A 15,680-nucleotide genomic window follows, 5' to 3' on the forward strand; every position below is an offset into this window, starting at 1 on the left:
GGACTAAGACAGAATATATGTGTGTGAATGAGAAGGAGGATAGAGGAATGGTGAGTATGCAGGGAGCAGACGTAGCGAAGGTGGATGAGTTTAAGTACTTGGGATCAACAGTTCAGAGTAATGGTGAGTGTGGAAGAGAGGTAAAGAAGAGAGTACAGGCAGGATGTAGTGGGTGGAGAAGAGAGTCAAGAGTGATTTGTGACAGACGAGTACCAGTAAGAGTGAAAGGGAAGGTCTACAAGAGGGTAGTGAGACCAGCTATATTATATGGATTGGAGACAGTGGCACTGACAAAAAGGCAGGAGTCAGAGCTTGACGTGGCAGAGTTGAAGATGTTAAGATTTGCACTGGGTGTGACGAGGATGGACAGGATTAGGAATAAGTATATTAGAGGGTCAGTCCAGGTTGGAAGGTTTGGAGACAAAGCCAGAGAGGCAAGATTACGTTGGTTTGGACATGTGCTGAGGAGGTATGCAGAGTATATTGGGAAAAACATGCTAAGGATGAAGCTGCCAGGTAACAGGAAAAGAGGAAGGCCTAAGAGAAGGCTTATGGATGTGATGAGAGAGGACATGCAGGTGGTTGGTGTGACACAGCAAGATGCAGAGGATAGGAAGAAATGGCAACAGTTGATCTACTGTGGCGACCCCTAATGGGAGCAGCCGAAAGAAGAAGAAGAAGAAGATGTACTTTATAAATCTGTCAGGGTGGTGATTTGAACTGCAACATAGTACACGTTAAAGTTTTTAAAAAATATTTTTTAAAAGATTTTTGCATTGTTTTTTCTGATTGTAAGACTATTTATATAAAGTATATATTTCAATTTTTTATATAGAATTTTATACGTATAATGTTTTGACTATCACATGATTGGCTGGCTGCAGTCATGTGGTAGAGTTGGTTCCTATTTAAACTCTAATGTCTTGGTGTTAACTGTGTTCTAGTATTGAAGAAGGGTGTAAACCTGAAAGCTTTGCTTTGTGAATAAAAAAGTTTTCTTGACGTTGTATTTTTTTCTGAACCCTTTTGGGGTTGGCAGAATGTGGAAATAAAATTTGTATCCCTGGGACACTATGTTGAGGACCCAGAGGTCATTGGTAATGGTGTCCCAGTTGCTTGGGTGGAAGGAGTGTTTTCCTCCTAGGGGCAAGAACAGGTGGGCAGAGGGAGGGGGTAGAAGTGTAAAGTCATTGTGGGTTCTTACCATAAGGGGGTGGCTTTGCACTCCCTGGTTTTGAAGAGGAGGAACTCCATAGCTTATATCTCTGCATTCCTTGGGGCTGTTGTCTGGGGGGGCCTGCTTCCCCTGGACCTGGGCTGAGCTGACCTGGAGAGGGCAGGAAATCATCAGTGCTTGTAGGGCAATGCCTACTGAATCTCGGTGGCTGGACCTGTAAGAAATCCTTAACTGTCGGCATAAATTTAGCTTTTTCTTCCATCTTTTTTAAGACCTCTTTCTGCCTTGGTGCCAAACAAGCGGTCTTTGTGCAAGGGTGCATCCAATAATTTGGATTTGACATGGTCTGGCAAGGTCTGTTCCTTAAGCCAAGCATGCCTTCCAAGCACAGATCCAGTGGCTGCTGCCCTGCAAGATGCATCTAGGGCGTCAAAACCACATTGTAAGGTGTGCTTAGTTATTTGACCTGCAGAATGCATTAACTCTTGTAACTTATTTTCTGCACAAGCAAGGACAGAAGATATTTTTTTTTTACTTGAGTTCCATGGTATGTTGCTGATATTTCAGCATATGGAACTGACAATTCAATGCTCTAATAGCAAGAGTAGCAGAGGTGTATACTTTTTTTTCCCCCATCTGTCTAATGCTCGGGAATCCCTACCTGAGGGGGTGGGATTCTTAGCTGAAGTTGCTTTGATTCCTTTAGGTCACTGAGAGATGACCTTAGGATTTTTGAAAAGAAATTTGAGAGAGTCAGGGACTCTATAGTACCTAAGTTTCCTGGGAGCAGGAGGGAAGTGTGTCAGGGGTCAGACTGGATTCCATAAAAACATCATCCACAACATACAGGACAGGAGGAATGGCCAGAGGTCTGTGTGTGCTGTGGAAGATCTAAGAATTCCCATAGTCTTTTTTTGACAAAGGACAGTCCTGACATTCCCATTGGAAATGCTCCCTTAAAGTATGTAGGGTTTCCCCAAAAGAAAAATCCTCGTGTGGAAAGGCTGAAGGGATGGATTCCTCTGCATAAGAATCCTCATAAGCAGAGAGGGGTTGCATATCTCCATATTCAGATGCATCAGAGTCATCGGACTCCTGTTTGGGTAAAACTACTGGGGACAAATCTCTTTCTTTTGGAAGGGGTAAGCCTGGCTTCCCCTGATGAGCATTATAAGGTCTTCCGCCATTTTAAGCATTTGAGACGGAGGCAAGAAAGCAGGGGCCTGAGCTTGGGTCGTTGGTTTTTTGGGTGTGGTTCATACCCTGGGCCTTAGAAACTCGGTAGTTTTCAAAAGAACTGTAGATGCAAAAAAAGTTGTCGGTCTGTATCAAGTATCGGTAGTGTGAAGTACTTCCTCGGAAACCGGGGCCTGCTCAGCTGCTCCAGACCCATCCAAGGTAGAGACATCTGCAGGATCCTTAGTCTAAGAAGAGTCTCTCGGCGTATCAGACTCTGAAAAGGTCTCGGTAGCAGCCTGCGAATCCACAGAAGCGGGCATCAGGGAATGCAAAAGTGCCTCATTGAGAGCGGAGAACTTATGACAAGCTTAACGGAAGCGTCGTCGGCAGTCTTGGACCTGTGCGGTCTTTGTCTTTATCCTTACGTTTTTTCGGAAGATCAGATGTCGGATGGCTTACCGCAGCCATACTGGAATTTGAGGACTGAGAGCAAAAATATCTAGCTACAATAAGGGCCCGAAGACATATAGTTCTGGCGTTGAACAAAGCACAAAAGCAACAGCTGAGGACGTCTTGGTCTGGGCCTAAACAAAAGTGACACAGTAGGAATGAAAGTCTCGGTGTGGTATTTGCTTTCCACAGGCGAGACAATTGTTAACTTTTTCTGACATTGGTTAGAGCAAGAGAAAAGGATCACCAATGGACTTCAACTTCAATTCGGAATGAAAACTCAGGCAGCGGCCGACCGGCACTCATGCAAACTGCTTCTGCTTCGGGCTCCTTGGCAAGAAAGACTGATGTAATGGCGTCGGCTGCCTGATTTTATACCACTGATGACCTGATGTCAGTCCTGGAGCGACAGCAACCGACACAGAAATACTAAGCCTCTGGTATTCGGGCCGACTGAGAGCTACCCTGGCAGGGATAACCCAAATGTGAGGACTACAACAGTGAAACACGAAGTACATCCAAGGAACCAGTAGGTTATTCACAGGTTCATACTAGGCTAACAATGACCACTGTCTTTACAAGCCTTGCCATGCAACCCAACACAGTTTTGTCCCAGAGCTGCCTGGACACCTATGTAGTGGGGTATGTTAGTAAGAAGATAGCTAAGGGTTATGTGTGGAGGGAGTAGGTTAGCTGGGAATTCATTTACTTAGTGACAACCTGTGTCCATCAGAGAAATGGGGGCCATGCCAGGGGGAATTTGTGATTTCCATCCAATGATCAAGGTTTCTTTTGAACAGGGTCAGGGATGAACTCTGCTTTACGTAGCTGAAGAACTTAATGCATAGTGAGGGGATCATTTAAGACAAAAATAGGACCTGCTGAAGGGACCCAGTTATATTGCAAAGTTCATGTCCTTGGATCTAATGTTTCCATGGTTAATCCAAACAAAAAGATGGCTTATTTCTGGCAAAGTTTAGCAGCAGTAGTTGGTAAAACAAACAAGTAGTAATAAAGTAAAACATTCAATCCAAATAATAAGAGCGTGGAACAAAACAGAAACTAAACAAAATAAGTTCCAAGGGACAAAATACGAGAGTCCTTCTAAGACTGTGTCCATTCTTTTATATAGTCACCATAGAACTTCCTCAGAAACTTTTTACAAAATGTTTCTATGCGATTTAAATACTCTCCAGGTTCCGTGCAAAAAAAAAAAAAAAACACAACCAAAGTACCATTCAAAGCATATGCACCCAATGAAATGCAATATTTAAATTAATTAGTTTAAAAAATCTCAAAACAGAAACATTTCCTGGTATGTAAAACCAATCATTATACACTAAAAAATGAAGCCAATCATAGATCTTAATGGCTTTTTTTTTTTACCAATCAGAAAACAGAACCAATCATAGATCTTGATTGCCTTTTTCCACCAATCAAAAAAAGAGTGTCAAACTCCATTGTCAAAAAGTGATGTTCCCAAACAGTCCCCCATCCAAATGCTACCCAGGCTTGATCCTGCTTAGCTCCTAACGTTAGACAAGACTGGGCACATTTATTCTCAACTAATGACTCACTCCCCAAAATAAAACGTGTTGAACATATCATTTAATCCTGGTGGTCGATCTGCCATACATGCTACTTGCCATCTAGATTAACAGCATTCTAGGCGAACCTTATAATCACCTTCTAAAGCCTGGAATGCTACAGTGCTAATGACAAAGAATGTATACTTCCTAAATCTTTCACAAATTAAAGTGTGATTAGCCAATGCACTGTTGGTGTCATGTTTTCTGTACATAGCTCCTACGTTTTAAACATCTCAATGCTTTACCTAAATAAAAACTTGAACAAGTCACATAAGGCCAAATAAACTACCCCATTTTTTTGTAAAACAATTATGAGGAAGTTCTATGGTGAATATATTAAAGAACAAAAACGCTTAATCTTAGGACTCTCGTGATTTGTCCTTTATTACTAAATTAACTTTTTCTCCATAAGAACACAGTAAAAATCACGCTATACAACTACCCCAGCCCCAAAAGTAAACAGCAAAACCTTTATCAATATTATTTTTTAAATTAGTTTCAAGAACTTATCACAAAAGTAAAAAAGTGATGTTCCCGCTTAACGGTAATTAAAAGTCACGACAGGCAATAAAAACACCTTTTCCCAGCTTTAAAATTAATACTTTACAGAAAGTACAATTCCTACCAGAAATGTAGGATTTTTTTTCCCCATAGGGAACATCTGCCCAGCAATGGAACAGCGTTCGCGGACCATTAACCCTCAAAAGAAGCACTCTTTGGAACAGAGCATGAGTATTTGAAGAACATTGTGCAAGTACAACACAACAATACCAACAACCAGAATAAATAATAACCAGAAAAATCAAAGTAACAGCTGCAGAGGAAACGTAACATCTACGGTGTATTTATTAACTGCATAACAGTCTCCAAGTTTGTCGAGGGGGGAATATGAGCCACTGAGCTTCTGGCACTACTGTTGAGACATGCAACAGACAAAAAACAAAACTTCATAAAAATGAAAAAGAGAGGAAAGATATAACTACAAGTCTGGCACACTCATCTGCAAGAAGCAACTTAATTGGGCTGTAGACTACTTGAAAGCAAACAGCATAGATGTTGGGGTTGAGGTAACATTTCTAGCTAAATGTGTGACAGTGACTGACAAAACTGTAACTGGGTTGGTCTGTGACCACAACTTTTAATTCAACAGATTTCCTTAGTATTGTTTACAGAGAATACTGGAACTCACTAGAGATTTATGACACCTATGTTACTTTTTCCACTGTACTCGGCATTCGTCAGACCAATAATTGAGTACAGTGCCCCCTTGGTATATACCTAATCCAACTGGAACATCCAGAGGTTCCTCACTAAAAGAATACAGGGAGTAAGTAACATGTTCTACGCAGACCACCTCAAGGGTCTATCCCTGTATTCTGTCTCCTACAAGCTGCTGAGGGGAGATCTATGGCTGGCATACAGGGCATTGTCGACCAGTGAAGCAGTGTTTTCCCTAAACCAATTAAAGTGCAACTTGGACATCTAGAAGGGGAACAGGAAATTTACTACCAGTTTGGCACCTATGCCTCTAATGGACACAGACAGCCTGTAAATGTCTCATCTCCCAGGCCCCTGCTTGTAAATGTTTCACATCTCAAGCCCCTGCTTGCACTTATCAAGGGTACCAGAACTTGTCAAAACTTAAAATGCATGGCGAGGCTTAAGAGAGCCCCTGTGGTCGTTAGCCTAGCAAACATCTATGAACCTATTAGGTCCCACCCTATACCCTGCAACAAAATAAAGAAAATGAACTATAGAACAGGCACAAGTGACCAACTTGGCAGAAATTAGCTGGTACAGTTAAAGTGGTTACATTTAATTTCTTTAGAAAGATGCTGTGTAAGATTTTTTTTGAAGTCCTGGAATAAATGAATGAAAAAAAATAATTCAATTTCTTCTGCTATCTACAGTTATTACAGCTGTATCATCAGTGTGCATGCAATCAAATAACCAATTTTTAATGAGTTTCAGAACCAAATAAAGGTAACAAAGATAAATGGACAGGCTGACAGAGTGCCTACCTTATCAAAAAATCAATGTGGTGATATTTTGTTTTACCACAGAACCTCTTTAAAGTTAGCTTTTTAAATCCGTATTGTACTTTCTGTTCAACCATGAAGATATAAAGTAATCAGAAGGGTGAGGGTACATCAAAAGAAAGCAACAACAAATGTAATGCAACAGGCTTCAGATGAAATAAACACAAGCATCATCTATGGTTTCCCTAACAAGCTTCCTAATTATCATCTATGGTTTCCCTAACAAGCTTCCTAATTATTTTTCCTATTGCCATTCCCTTGATGCTAAAGCAAGTTCAAATACTGCAGAATACATACCTTAAAGTATTTCCTTCTTATGCGTGTCATATTCATAAGCATTACTCCAGAATTTACTCCAGTGCTCCCATAATACGGATGTCTAGCAAATCGATTATACCACCCAATCCGAGGCTCTTCATGTTCTGGTGCCATTGCAGCAATTTGTGTCGAGTTGAAATATTTAAAAAATGACCATATGTCATCCACAGGACGCAGAAACAGGATGTCAGTATCTACATACAGCAATGCATCCACATCTTTTAGGACCAACTAAACACAGAAAACAGAAGAGAGAACTGATTTACTTCTAGATACATTCTTCATGCTCACCCTGATAACACACATCAGTATCTAAAGCACACACAGAAAATCTTCCACTTAAACATGAACCTGTCAATACTTGGCAATCTCAGTTTGTCTTTCCTTGGTCTGCTGCACTGTTACAATTTTGTTCAGTATAACAACAAAACTTTTTACGAACACTGTTCTTTCAACACAACTAGTCTCATAATTCTGGACTTTAAGCTTTGTAAGAACAAATACTTATACAGAATGCAAGAAAAAAGACAGCCATGGACGTTTTGTAATTCAGTCCCAAAATTAAGAAGACACCCGAGTCCACCTCTACAAAGAGGCCAGTCGCAAGAGACCTGACATTTGATTACTGGGAAAGTCCGACTGAGGTAGAAGCCCATTTCCAGTGGAGGCCAGGGGAAAAATCTCCAAATTATTAATAATTCAATCTTCAAGAATAAAAACATTGAATACACTCTAACATCTACATTTATGGTAAGTGTACACAACTGTACTATGTTCTTCATGTTCCACTGTTGCAGTCATTACATTTGGGTTGATTCCCAAAGCTAAGGAAGGGAGGAAGAAGTTAAAGAGCATTAGGACCAGCTATTAAGCCCTGCAAGACTGCAGTGGCAAAACCCGCTCTGGGTTTAGAAAAAAATGGGCATGTGGAAATGCTTGGTGAAGGTATGTACAGAGCTCCAGGTAGCAGCTTCTAGGATGTCCCTGGTAGGGACTCCTCTGAGAAAGGCTGTAGAGGTAGATGCAGTCCTGGTGGAATGTGATCTTATCCCCTGTGGGGTAGGTTTTCCATGGTGCTTGTAGCAGAAATGAATGCAATGGGCTATCCGTTTAGAAATGGTTTGCTTTGAAATGGCCTTCCCCTCTGCCCTTGCAGCAAAGCCAACTAGCAGCTGTTCAAAGCCAACTAGCAGCTGTTCAGATTTTCTGAGAGGCTTAGTCCTGTTCAAATAAAATCTAAGTTGTCTTTCCATGTCCAAAGAGTACAGTATTCGTTCTCCTTTATTTTGTGGATTAGGGAAAAAGTAGGCAAATGAATGGACTGATTTAGAGCCATACTAGACACCACCTTGGCCATAAAGGAAGGATTGGTCTGGAGGGAAACCCTGTCTGCATGGAATATAATGAAGGGCTCCACTGCCATGAGGGCCTGTAATTCAGACACTCTTCCTGCTGAAGTTATGGCTAGAAGAAAGGCTGTTTTCCAAGAAAGGAATTTCAACTCTGCAGTTGCAGTTGGTTCAAATGGAGGGAGAGTAAGCTTTTCCGATGCAAAGTTAAGGTCTCAGGCTGGAGGGAGAGTGAGCTTTTCCAATACAAAGTTAAGGTCCCAGGCTGGAGTAGGGGACTCGCCTGGGGGGGTCTTAAATTTTTAGCCCCTCAGAGGAATTGCTTTAGCAGGGGGTGAGAGAAGAGAGGAGATTCGGTATTATAATGTGCTGAAATGGCAGAGGCATGAATTTTAATTGAAGAGAAGGATAGGCCCTTGTGGAGCATTTCTGTTAAGTACTGAAAAATACTAGGTAAGCTGGGCAACCGTTGTGCCCATCCCACGTCTGGCTCCAGGAACAGTATCTTTTCCACTTTTCAGCACAGGATTTTCTAGTACTATGCCTCCTTGCCTCCAGAATGACATCTAGCACCTGTTTACTGAGGGATGCTACTGGAGAGCTCAAGGAATTAGCCAGGCTGCAAGGTTCAGGGTTTGAAGCTGAGGGTGCAGAATCTGGCCCACCTGCTGGGACAGCAGCGAAGGTGTCTGAGGTAGGTGCCATGTCTCCAGCAGTGCCATACTGTGCAAGAGGCGGTACCAATGCTGGCGTGGCCAGTCTGGTGCAATCAGTATTGTCCTTGGCGGTACCAGTGCTGGCGGAGCCAGTCTGGTGCAATCAGTATTGTCCTTGGCTTGTCCGGTTTGATCTTTATCAGAACCTTCGAGAGGAGAGGCAGAGGGGGAAAGGCATAAACCGAGAGGCCTTCCCAGGTAAAGGACAGGGCATCCACATTCCAAGCTTACTGTGGGAAGTCAGTGTGCAGAATTTGTCCAATTGGTAGTACTGAGGGGAGGCAAACGGGTCTATCTCTGGAGTCCCCCATTTGTTCAAGAGGTTGAATATTTTTGGTTCCAGTTTCTATTCGTGTGGGTCCATGAGATTTCTGCTTAGATCGTCTGCCAGTGAATTTAGCTTGCCTGGCAGGAGTTGAGCTTGTAGGTGCACTTGGTAGCTCAAGGCTGTATTCCACAGAGCCATGACTAGTCTGCAGAGAGGGTACGCGTGGGTTCCTCCCTGATTATGTACCACATAACTGTGGTGTTGTCTGTCTTCATCAATAATTGTCCTGGAAGGATGTTGTCTTTGAAGGCTGTCAGTGAATTCTGTACAGCTAACATTTCTTTCTGGCTGATATGCAGGTGCATCTGACTCGGGTTCCATTTGCCCTGAATGCACTGCCCTGTCAAGTGAGCCCCACCATGCATAGTCTGATGCGTCTGTTAGAGTTTGGGCAACAGGGGGTAGAGTGAAAGGGAGCCCCTTTGTTGTGGTAGCAGGCCTCTTCCCACCAAAGGAACTCTGTCTTTATACAAGGAATGATAGGAATCACTGATTCCAGGTCTTGAGAATGTTGACACCATAGGCTTTTTAGATACCACTGTAGTTTCCTCATATGCAGTCTTGCATATGGAATTAGTAGAATGCAAGAGGCCATGAACCCCAGGGCTTGCAAAATTTTCCTTGCAGATAGCTGGGTCTTTGTGGCCAGTAGTTTGAAGTAGGTTGTCAAATACCCTTGTTTCTCTGGCATGAGATAAGCCATCTGGGAAGTTGTGTTCAAGCTTGCTCCCAGGAATACAATCTCCTGGCAGGGTACTAGGTGACATTTCTTTTCGTTTATGGTGTACCCCAGTGTGGTTAGAAGTTTCTTTATGAATGCCAGATGTTTTAATAGCAAGTCCTGGCTTTCTGCCTGAATCAGACAATCGTCCAGGTATGGGTATATTTGAATATTTCTCTGCCTGCAAAATGCAACGGCTGGAGCTAGACACTGAATAACCTGGGAGCAGTAGATAAGCCAAAGGGAAGTGCAGAGAACTGATAGCGCATGGAGCCTGCGCTGAAGCGTACGTATTTCCTGCAAGATTCCCTTATTGGAATGTGCAGGTAAAGCTTCCTTTAAGTCTAAGGTTGCAAACCAGGCATCTTTGTCTAGCATAGGAAGCAGCTGTTGAAGTGTTAGCATTTTGAATTTTGGGAATACCAAAAAGCTGTTTAGAATAGAGAGGTCCAGGATAGGACGCCAGGAGCCGTCTTTTCTATGTACCAGGAAAAGTCTTGAATAAAAACGTTGTCCCCTTTCTTCTGCTGGGACAGGTTGAAGAGCCCTGATACTTAGAAGAGAGAGAACCTGCTGTTGAGCTTCTGCCCACTGATTTGGAGGTGGGATTGCTAAGGTGTGGAAGTGGAATCTGTATCCTTGGAAAACTATATTTAAAACCCATTTGTCCTGGGTAATCAGTTGCCAGTTTTTTGCATGCAGGGCGGGCTTTCCTCCTAAGGGAGCAGGCAGTTGGAGCAGGGCTTGGAAGGGTTAAGGTTAAGTCATTGTACCATTTTTCCATAGGAGGGTGTCTTACTACTTCTTGCTTTGGAAGTGGGAGCCCCCCCCCCCACTGCTTAGGCCTGTGCGTAGCCAGAGACTATAAACCTAGGTGGTCTGCTGTTCCTGGGTATGGACAGAGAAGGCCTGGAAAGGACCAATTCTTTGAAGGCCAATGCCTACAAAATCTGGGAGGCTGTACTTGCAAGAAATCTTTAACAGTTTGCATAGATTTAGCTTTTTCCTCCATCTTTTTGAGGACTTCTGCTTTGTTGCCAAACAGGCGGTCTTGGTTTAAGGGAGCATCCAGTAATTTAGCTTTGACATGATCTGGCAAGTTTTGCTCCTTAAGCCAAGCATGCCTTCTAAGTAGAGACCCAGTGACAGCAGCCCTGCAAAATGCTTCTAAAGAGTCAAAACCATACTGCAAAGTATGCTTACCAACTTGTTCAGCAGAATACATTAAATCCTGTAATTCTTTGTGTTCAGCACAGTCAGGTAACATCATTTTCTGTTTAAGTAATCCCATAATATGCTGTTGGCACTTTAACATACGAAGCTGGCAATTTAAAGCCCTAATGGCCAAAGTAGCAGAAGTGTATACCTTCTTACCCCATCTGTCCAGGGCTCTAGCATCTCTATCAGAAGGGGTAGGATTTTTGGCAGCAATAGCCTTAATGCCCTTTGGTCCTTGGGAAATGGTCTCTGGATCCGCAGTAAGATTCTTGAAGAAAAACTTATGAGAGTCAGGTACTCTAATACCGGACAGGTTTTCTGGGAGCTGGAGGTAAAGTGCCTGGGGACAGGCTTGATTCCTGGAAGGCATCTACAATGTCCGGAATAGGAAGGCCTGTGTTGAGGAAGGAGTAAGAATTCCCTAAGCCTCTTTTTGGAGTCACAGTAATCCTTTCTTTCCCAGTGGAAATGCTCCCCAAGAGTGTGCAAGGTTTCACCAAAAGAAAAATCTTCTGCAGGGGAAGCAGAGGGAATGGAATCCTCTGCAGCAAAATCCTCATAGGTAGATAAGGGCTAATCCTGGTAATGAGAAGAAACAGAAATATCAGAATCCTGATCAGAAGAATCAGAAGGAAAATCAGTTCTAGGTCTCTTAGAGGGGTAAGTCTGACTTCCCCCAATTAAAGTAATAAGGTCTTCGAACATTCTAAACATTTGTTTAAGCATATGGGCCTGACCACGCGGTTTGGACGTCTGTTTAAAATGCAAATCTGTAGGTCTGAATACACCCTCAGAAGCAAGTGCCTGCACAGCGGCTCAGAGCCCATCCAAGGTAGAGACATCCACAGGTTCCATAGTCGAAGAAGCATCTCGTGGCATACTGGACTCCGAATGGGTCTCAGTAGAAGCCTGCAAATCTGAAGTAGTGGGTATCAGGGGCTGCGAAAGTGCCCCACTGAGTACCGGCAAACTGGCGACTAGCTTAACGGAAGCGTCTTCGGCAGTTTTGGACCTATGCAGTCTTTATCTTTATCCTTACGTTTTTTCAGAATGTCGGTAGTCGGATGGCTTACCGAAGCCATTTCTGGATAGTTAGAGTACCAAAATAATTTGTTGCAAAAATAGACAGATGCCGAATAGTTTGGGGGTTGAATAAGGCACAAAACCGACAGCGAGGGATGTCGTTGTCTGGGCCTAAGCAAGGAATGCAGTACGAATGAAAATCTTTATGAGGTACTTGCTTTCCACAGGTAAGGAAATTGTTAACTTTTACTGACATTGGTTAAGAGCAAGAAAAAGGATCCCCAACGGGGTACTTAGCTTTTTTGAAGACTTTGGTTCTGAAACTCGAAAACGAAAATTTCAGGAGTAAGCCGACCAGCACTTGCGAACTGCTTCTGCTCCGGGCACCGCGAGGCAAGAAAGACTGATGTAATGGCGTCGGCTGCATGTTTTATACCCCTGACGACCTGACGCCATGGAAGAAGAGACAGCATCCAACGCAGGAATCCAAGACTTTGATATTCAGGCTGGCTGAGTGCTACCTACAAGCAGATAACCCAAATTTAATGACTGCAACAGTGAAACACGAAGAACATCTAGTAAATAAGACAGGAAAAATATTTTTTTTCTTCAAAGTATAAAATCTTATAGATAAAGGACTAATTTACATAATTAGAAACTTTGAAGTTTTACAAATAATTTACTGTCAAAAAGCTTGGAGATGTATTCACTTGTTAAAATGAGCAACTCAAGGAATTCTCACCAGGATGCTGCCTTAAAGAAGGAACTACAACAGATGACGTCTACCCTGCAGGAGTCATCTTTGAAGATGGATGATTTTAAAGAGAACCTAGAAAATCTTAAAACAAGCAGTCAAAAACAGACTGACACCCTCAGGGAAATGCTACACCACCACCAGACTAAGATAACAGTAATAGAGTTTTCTCTAAATGACTTAGAAAGCAGACTTAAGGAAGAGGAAACACAAAGAACTGCTTCTTAAACAAATCACTTGGTTGGTTAATAAAGCAGATGACTTGGAAAATAGGGAGAGGAGAAATAACATCAGGATTTTCGGATTACCTGAAAAACACAGAAGGTGAAGAGATTACTTCCTTTTTATCAAACTGGATCCCTGACTTTTTAAATTTAAAAAAAGGACTTTCCTTTGGCATTGAAAAGTCGCACAGAGCTCTTGGGAAACCTGCCACTAACTCAAATTCTCCTCCTAGGTCAATAATTATCAAATTTCTTTCATACTTGGACAAGGAACGGATTTTAAGATCTGCTTGGAGGAAGGCACCTCTAAAATATAAACAGAGCCTGATAAGATTTGATAACGACTATTCATCTAGAATAATGGAACAAAGGAAAAAAGTGTGGCCAATGATAAAGTTTCTGAAACAAAATAATATCAAGGCACAACTTGCACATCCAGCTAAGATAAGAATACTGTTTGCCAATGAGATGAGGACTTTTACTGACTTAGAGGAAGCCTCTTCGTTTATTAAAACTAATAATGTGATTGCTTTACCAGAAGATATGGATTGGATGTCACCTTCTCTCAAAAGAACAAAAGAAACAAATGTCTGGACAAAAAGAAGCAGCAAAAGACTGATACTGTTACAGCCAAATCTCTCAAAGCATCTACTATGATATGAATTGTTTTAACATCACTTTAAAGGACCAGTTTTACTGTTTGGAATTTTAAAACAAAAGGTAACAACTGCTGGAATCTTTATCTACATTTTTTGAAAATAGAGGACACACGAGAGTTTTCACATTACCTCAGGTATGTAAAACGAGGTACTTTTCTTTCACAGAAGGAGGGTTATATACAGCACATAAAATATTTATACTGTAAATCAACATACATAGTATAAGTGTATTTTCTCTTTTCTCTCTCTCTCCATTATTTATTTTAACTGCATTTCGTCTCCCTTTCTAAATTGTCTATTTGCTATACTAATATAGTCTGTATATATTTAATAACTCACTATCTATACAAAGATAAATATTCTAAAATAATCTAGTTTTAAGGTAGACTAATTGGAATAGTGAACTTAATTATTACATTTATTAGATTAATGATGGTCACCGTTATGCTTACTGAAATTGGGGACATATTCGTGATTAACTCTGAAATGTTCCATTCATGTACATATGTCCTTTGTTAATACTAAAAGGAAATAATTCAAATATATATATATATATATATATATATATATATATATATATATATATATATATATATATATATAAAGGGAAAAATGTATTGTTGGTTAAGAGAAGTGAAGCTTTCTTCACATTCTATTTGTGTTGCCATAGCAACAGTAAATAATTGCTGCAGTTTCTAAGGACACTGTGAACCTGCGAAGTGCATTTAGCCTCACAGATAAATAATAAGAAAAAGTAAAGTTTAGTTATTAAAATGAAAAACCTAAGCAAGGTAAAATAAATAAATAATAGGACTATTTGTAAATATTTTATGATTTATCCTCACAGGATTACATATTCCTGGAAGCACAACTGAAATGTTCCCAAACTACATGTGCACTTAAATGTAGCTGCTTGATTAAAAAGTATTACTCTGTTTAACTTGTTGATTCCACAAGCTGTCTGCACTGTAAAAGTTACATTTCATATGTTACTTGAAATTGACAGTCTCTAGAGCACATAAAAAGATATATATTACTTTGTGTAACATGTTATCTTTGCAGTTACCTCACACACTGTACAAACTCACTTGGCAACTGACAGCTATTCATTTAAAATACCAATTTAAATATTAAATGTGCCCTTGAAATGCTATTGACATTTTGACAAAATATAATCTGAACTGTAAAATGAACGACTTGAAAGAAGTAGTAATGCATAGATTTCAAAGACCGTTCTTGACACTACTGTACAAGTAAAAATGTATATTCACAAGGAAGTATTGAAATGTTTTAGTCTTCCAGTTAAAATAGCTTACTGTCAACATTTTGCAATATCAGAAAGTTTGAAGAGCTAGGAAATTACTATTTGTCTTTATAATAATTATTAGACAGATGCTAGACTCTGCTTTATTTAATGAATTGTGACATGTTTATGAGGAAAAGTGGACTCAATTAGATGTTATTACAATAGTTATTAGATTAATGGTGGACACATGCTTAATGGGTTACGGGGCATGTTAGCGATTAACTCTGAAATGTTTCGTTTTTATACATACTGTCAGTTGAATTATTTCCTATAACATTAACATAATATATAAAAGGAGGGAAAAATGTACTGTTGCTTGTGAGAAGTGAAGCTTTCTTGGCATTCTGACTCGAAAACTATTTCAGGGTTTTTTTTTTTTTTTTTTTTTTTTTTTTAAACACACTGATTAGGAAATGCTATATTTGCATTGTCATGGCAACAGAAAACAACTGCAGCAGTTTCTATGGACTTTGCGAAATGCATTTAGCCTCGCAGATAACAAATAACAAAAAAGTAATGTTGTTTAGCTATTAAATTGAATTACAATCTAAGGAAGGGTAAATTAGATAACTTAATAGAACAACTTGTGAATACTTCATAAACTACTCACATTGGACTACACATTCCTGG

At 40.7% G+C, this 15,680-nt stretch overlaps 1 protein-coding gene across 1 annotated transcript in view; it reads right to left on the bottom strand.

The window, feature by feature from the left end:
• The window catches only part of GXYLT1 (glucoside xylosyltransferase 1), a 790,439-nt gene that overhangs the window by 299,380 nt on the left and 475,379 nt on the right, over positions 1 to 15,680 (bottom strand). Inside the window, exon 10 of the mRNA XM_044087446.1 lies at positions 6,732 to 6,983. Within this exon, the coding sequence (XP_043943381.1) occupies positions 6,732 to 6,983 (252 nt within the window). The remainder of the gene's footprint in view (positions 1 to 6,731; positions 6,984 to 15,680) is intronic.

Source organism: Protopterus annectens, chromosome 11.part0 (genome assembly GCF_019279795.1).
Source record: "Protopterus annectens isolate FY-2018-M chromosome 11.part0, PAN1.0, whole genome shotgun sequence".
NCBI classification, from domain to species: Eukaryota; Metazoa; Chordata; order Ceratodontiformes; family Protopteridae; genus Protopterus; species Protopterus annectens.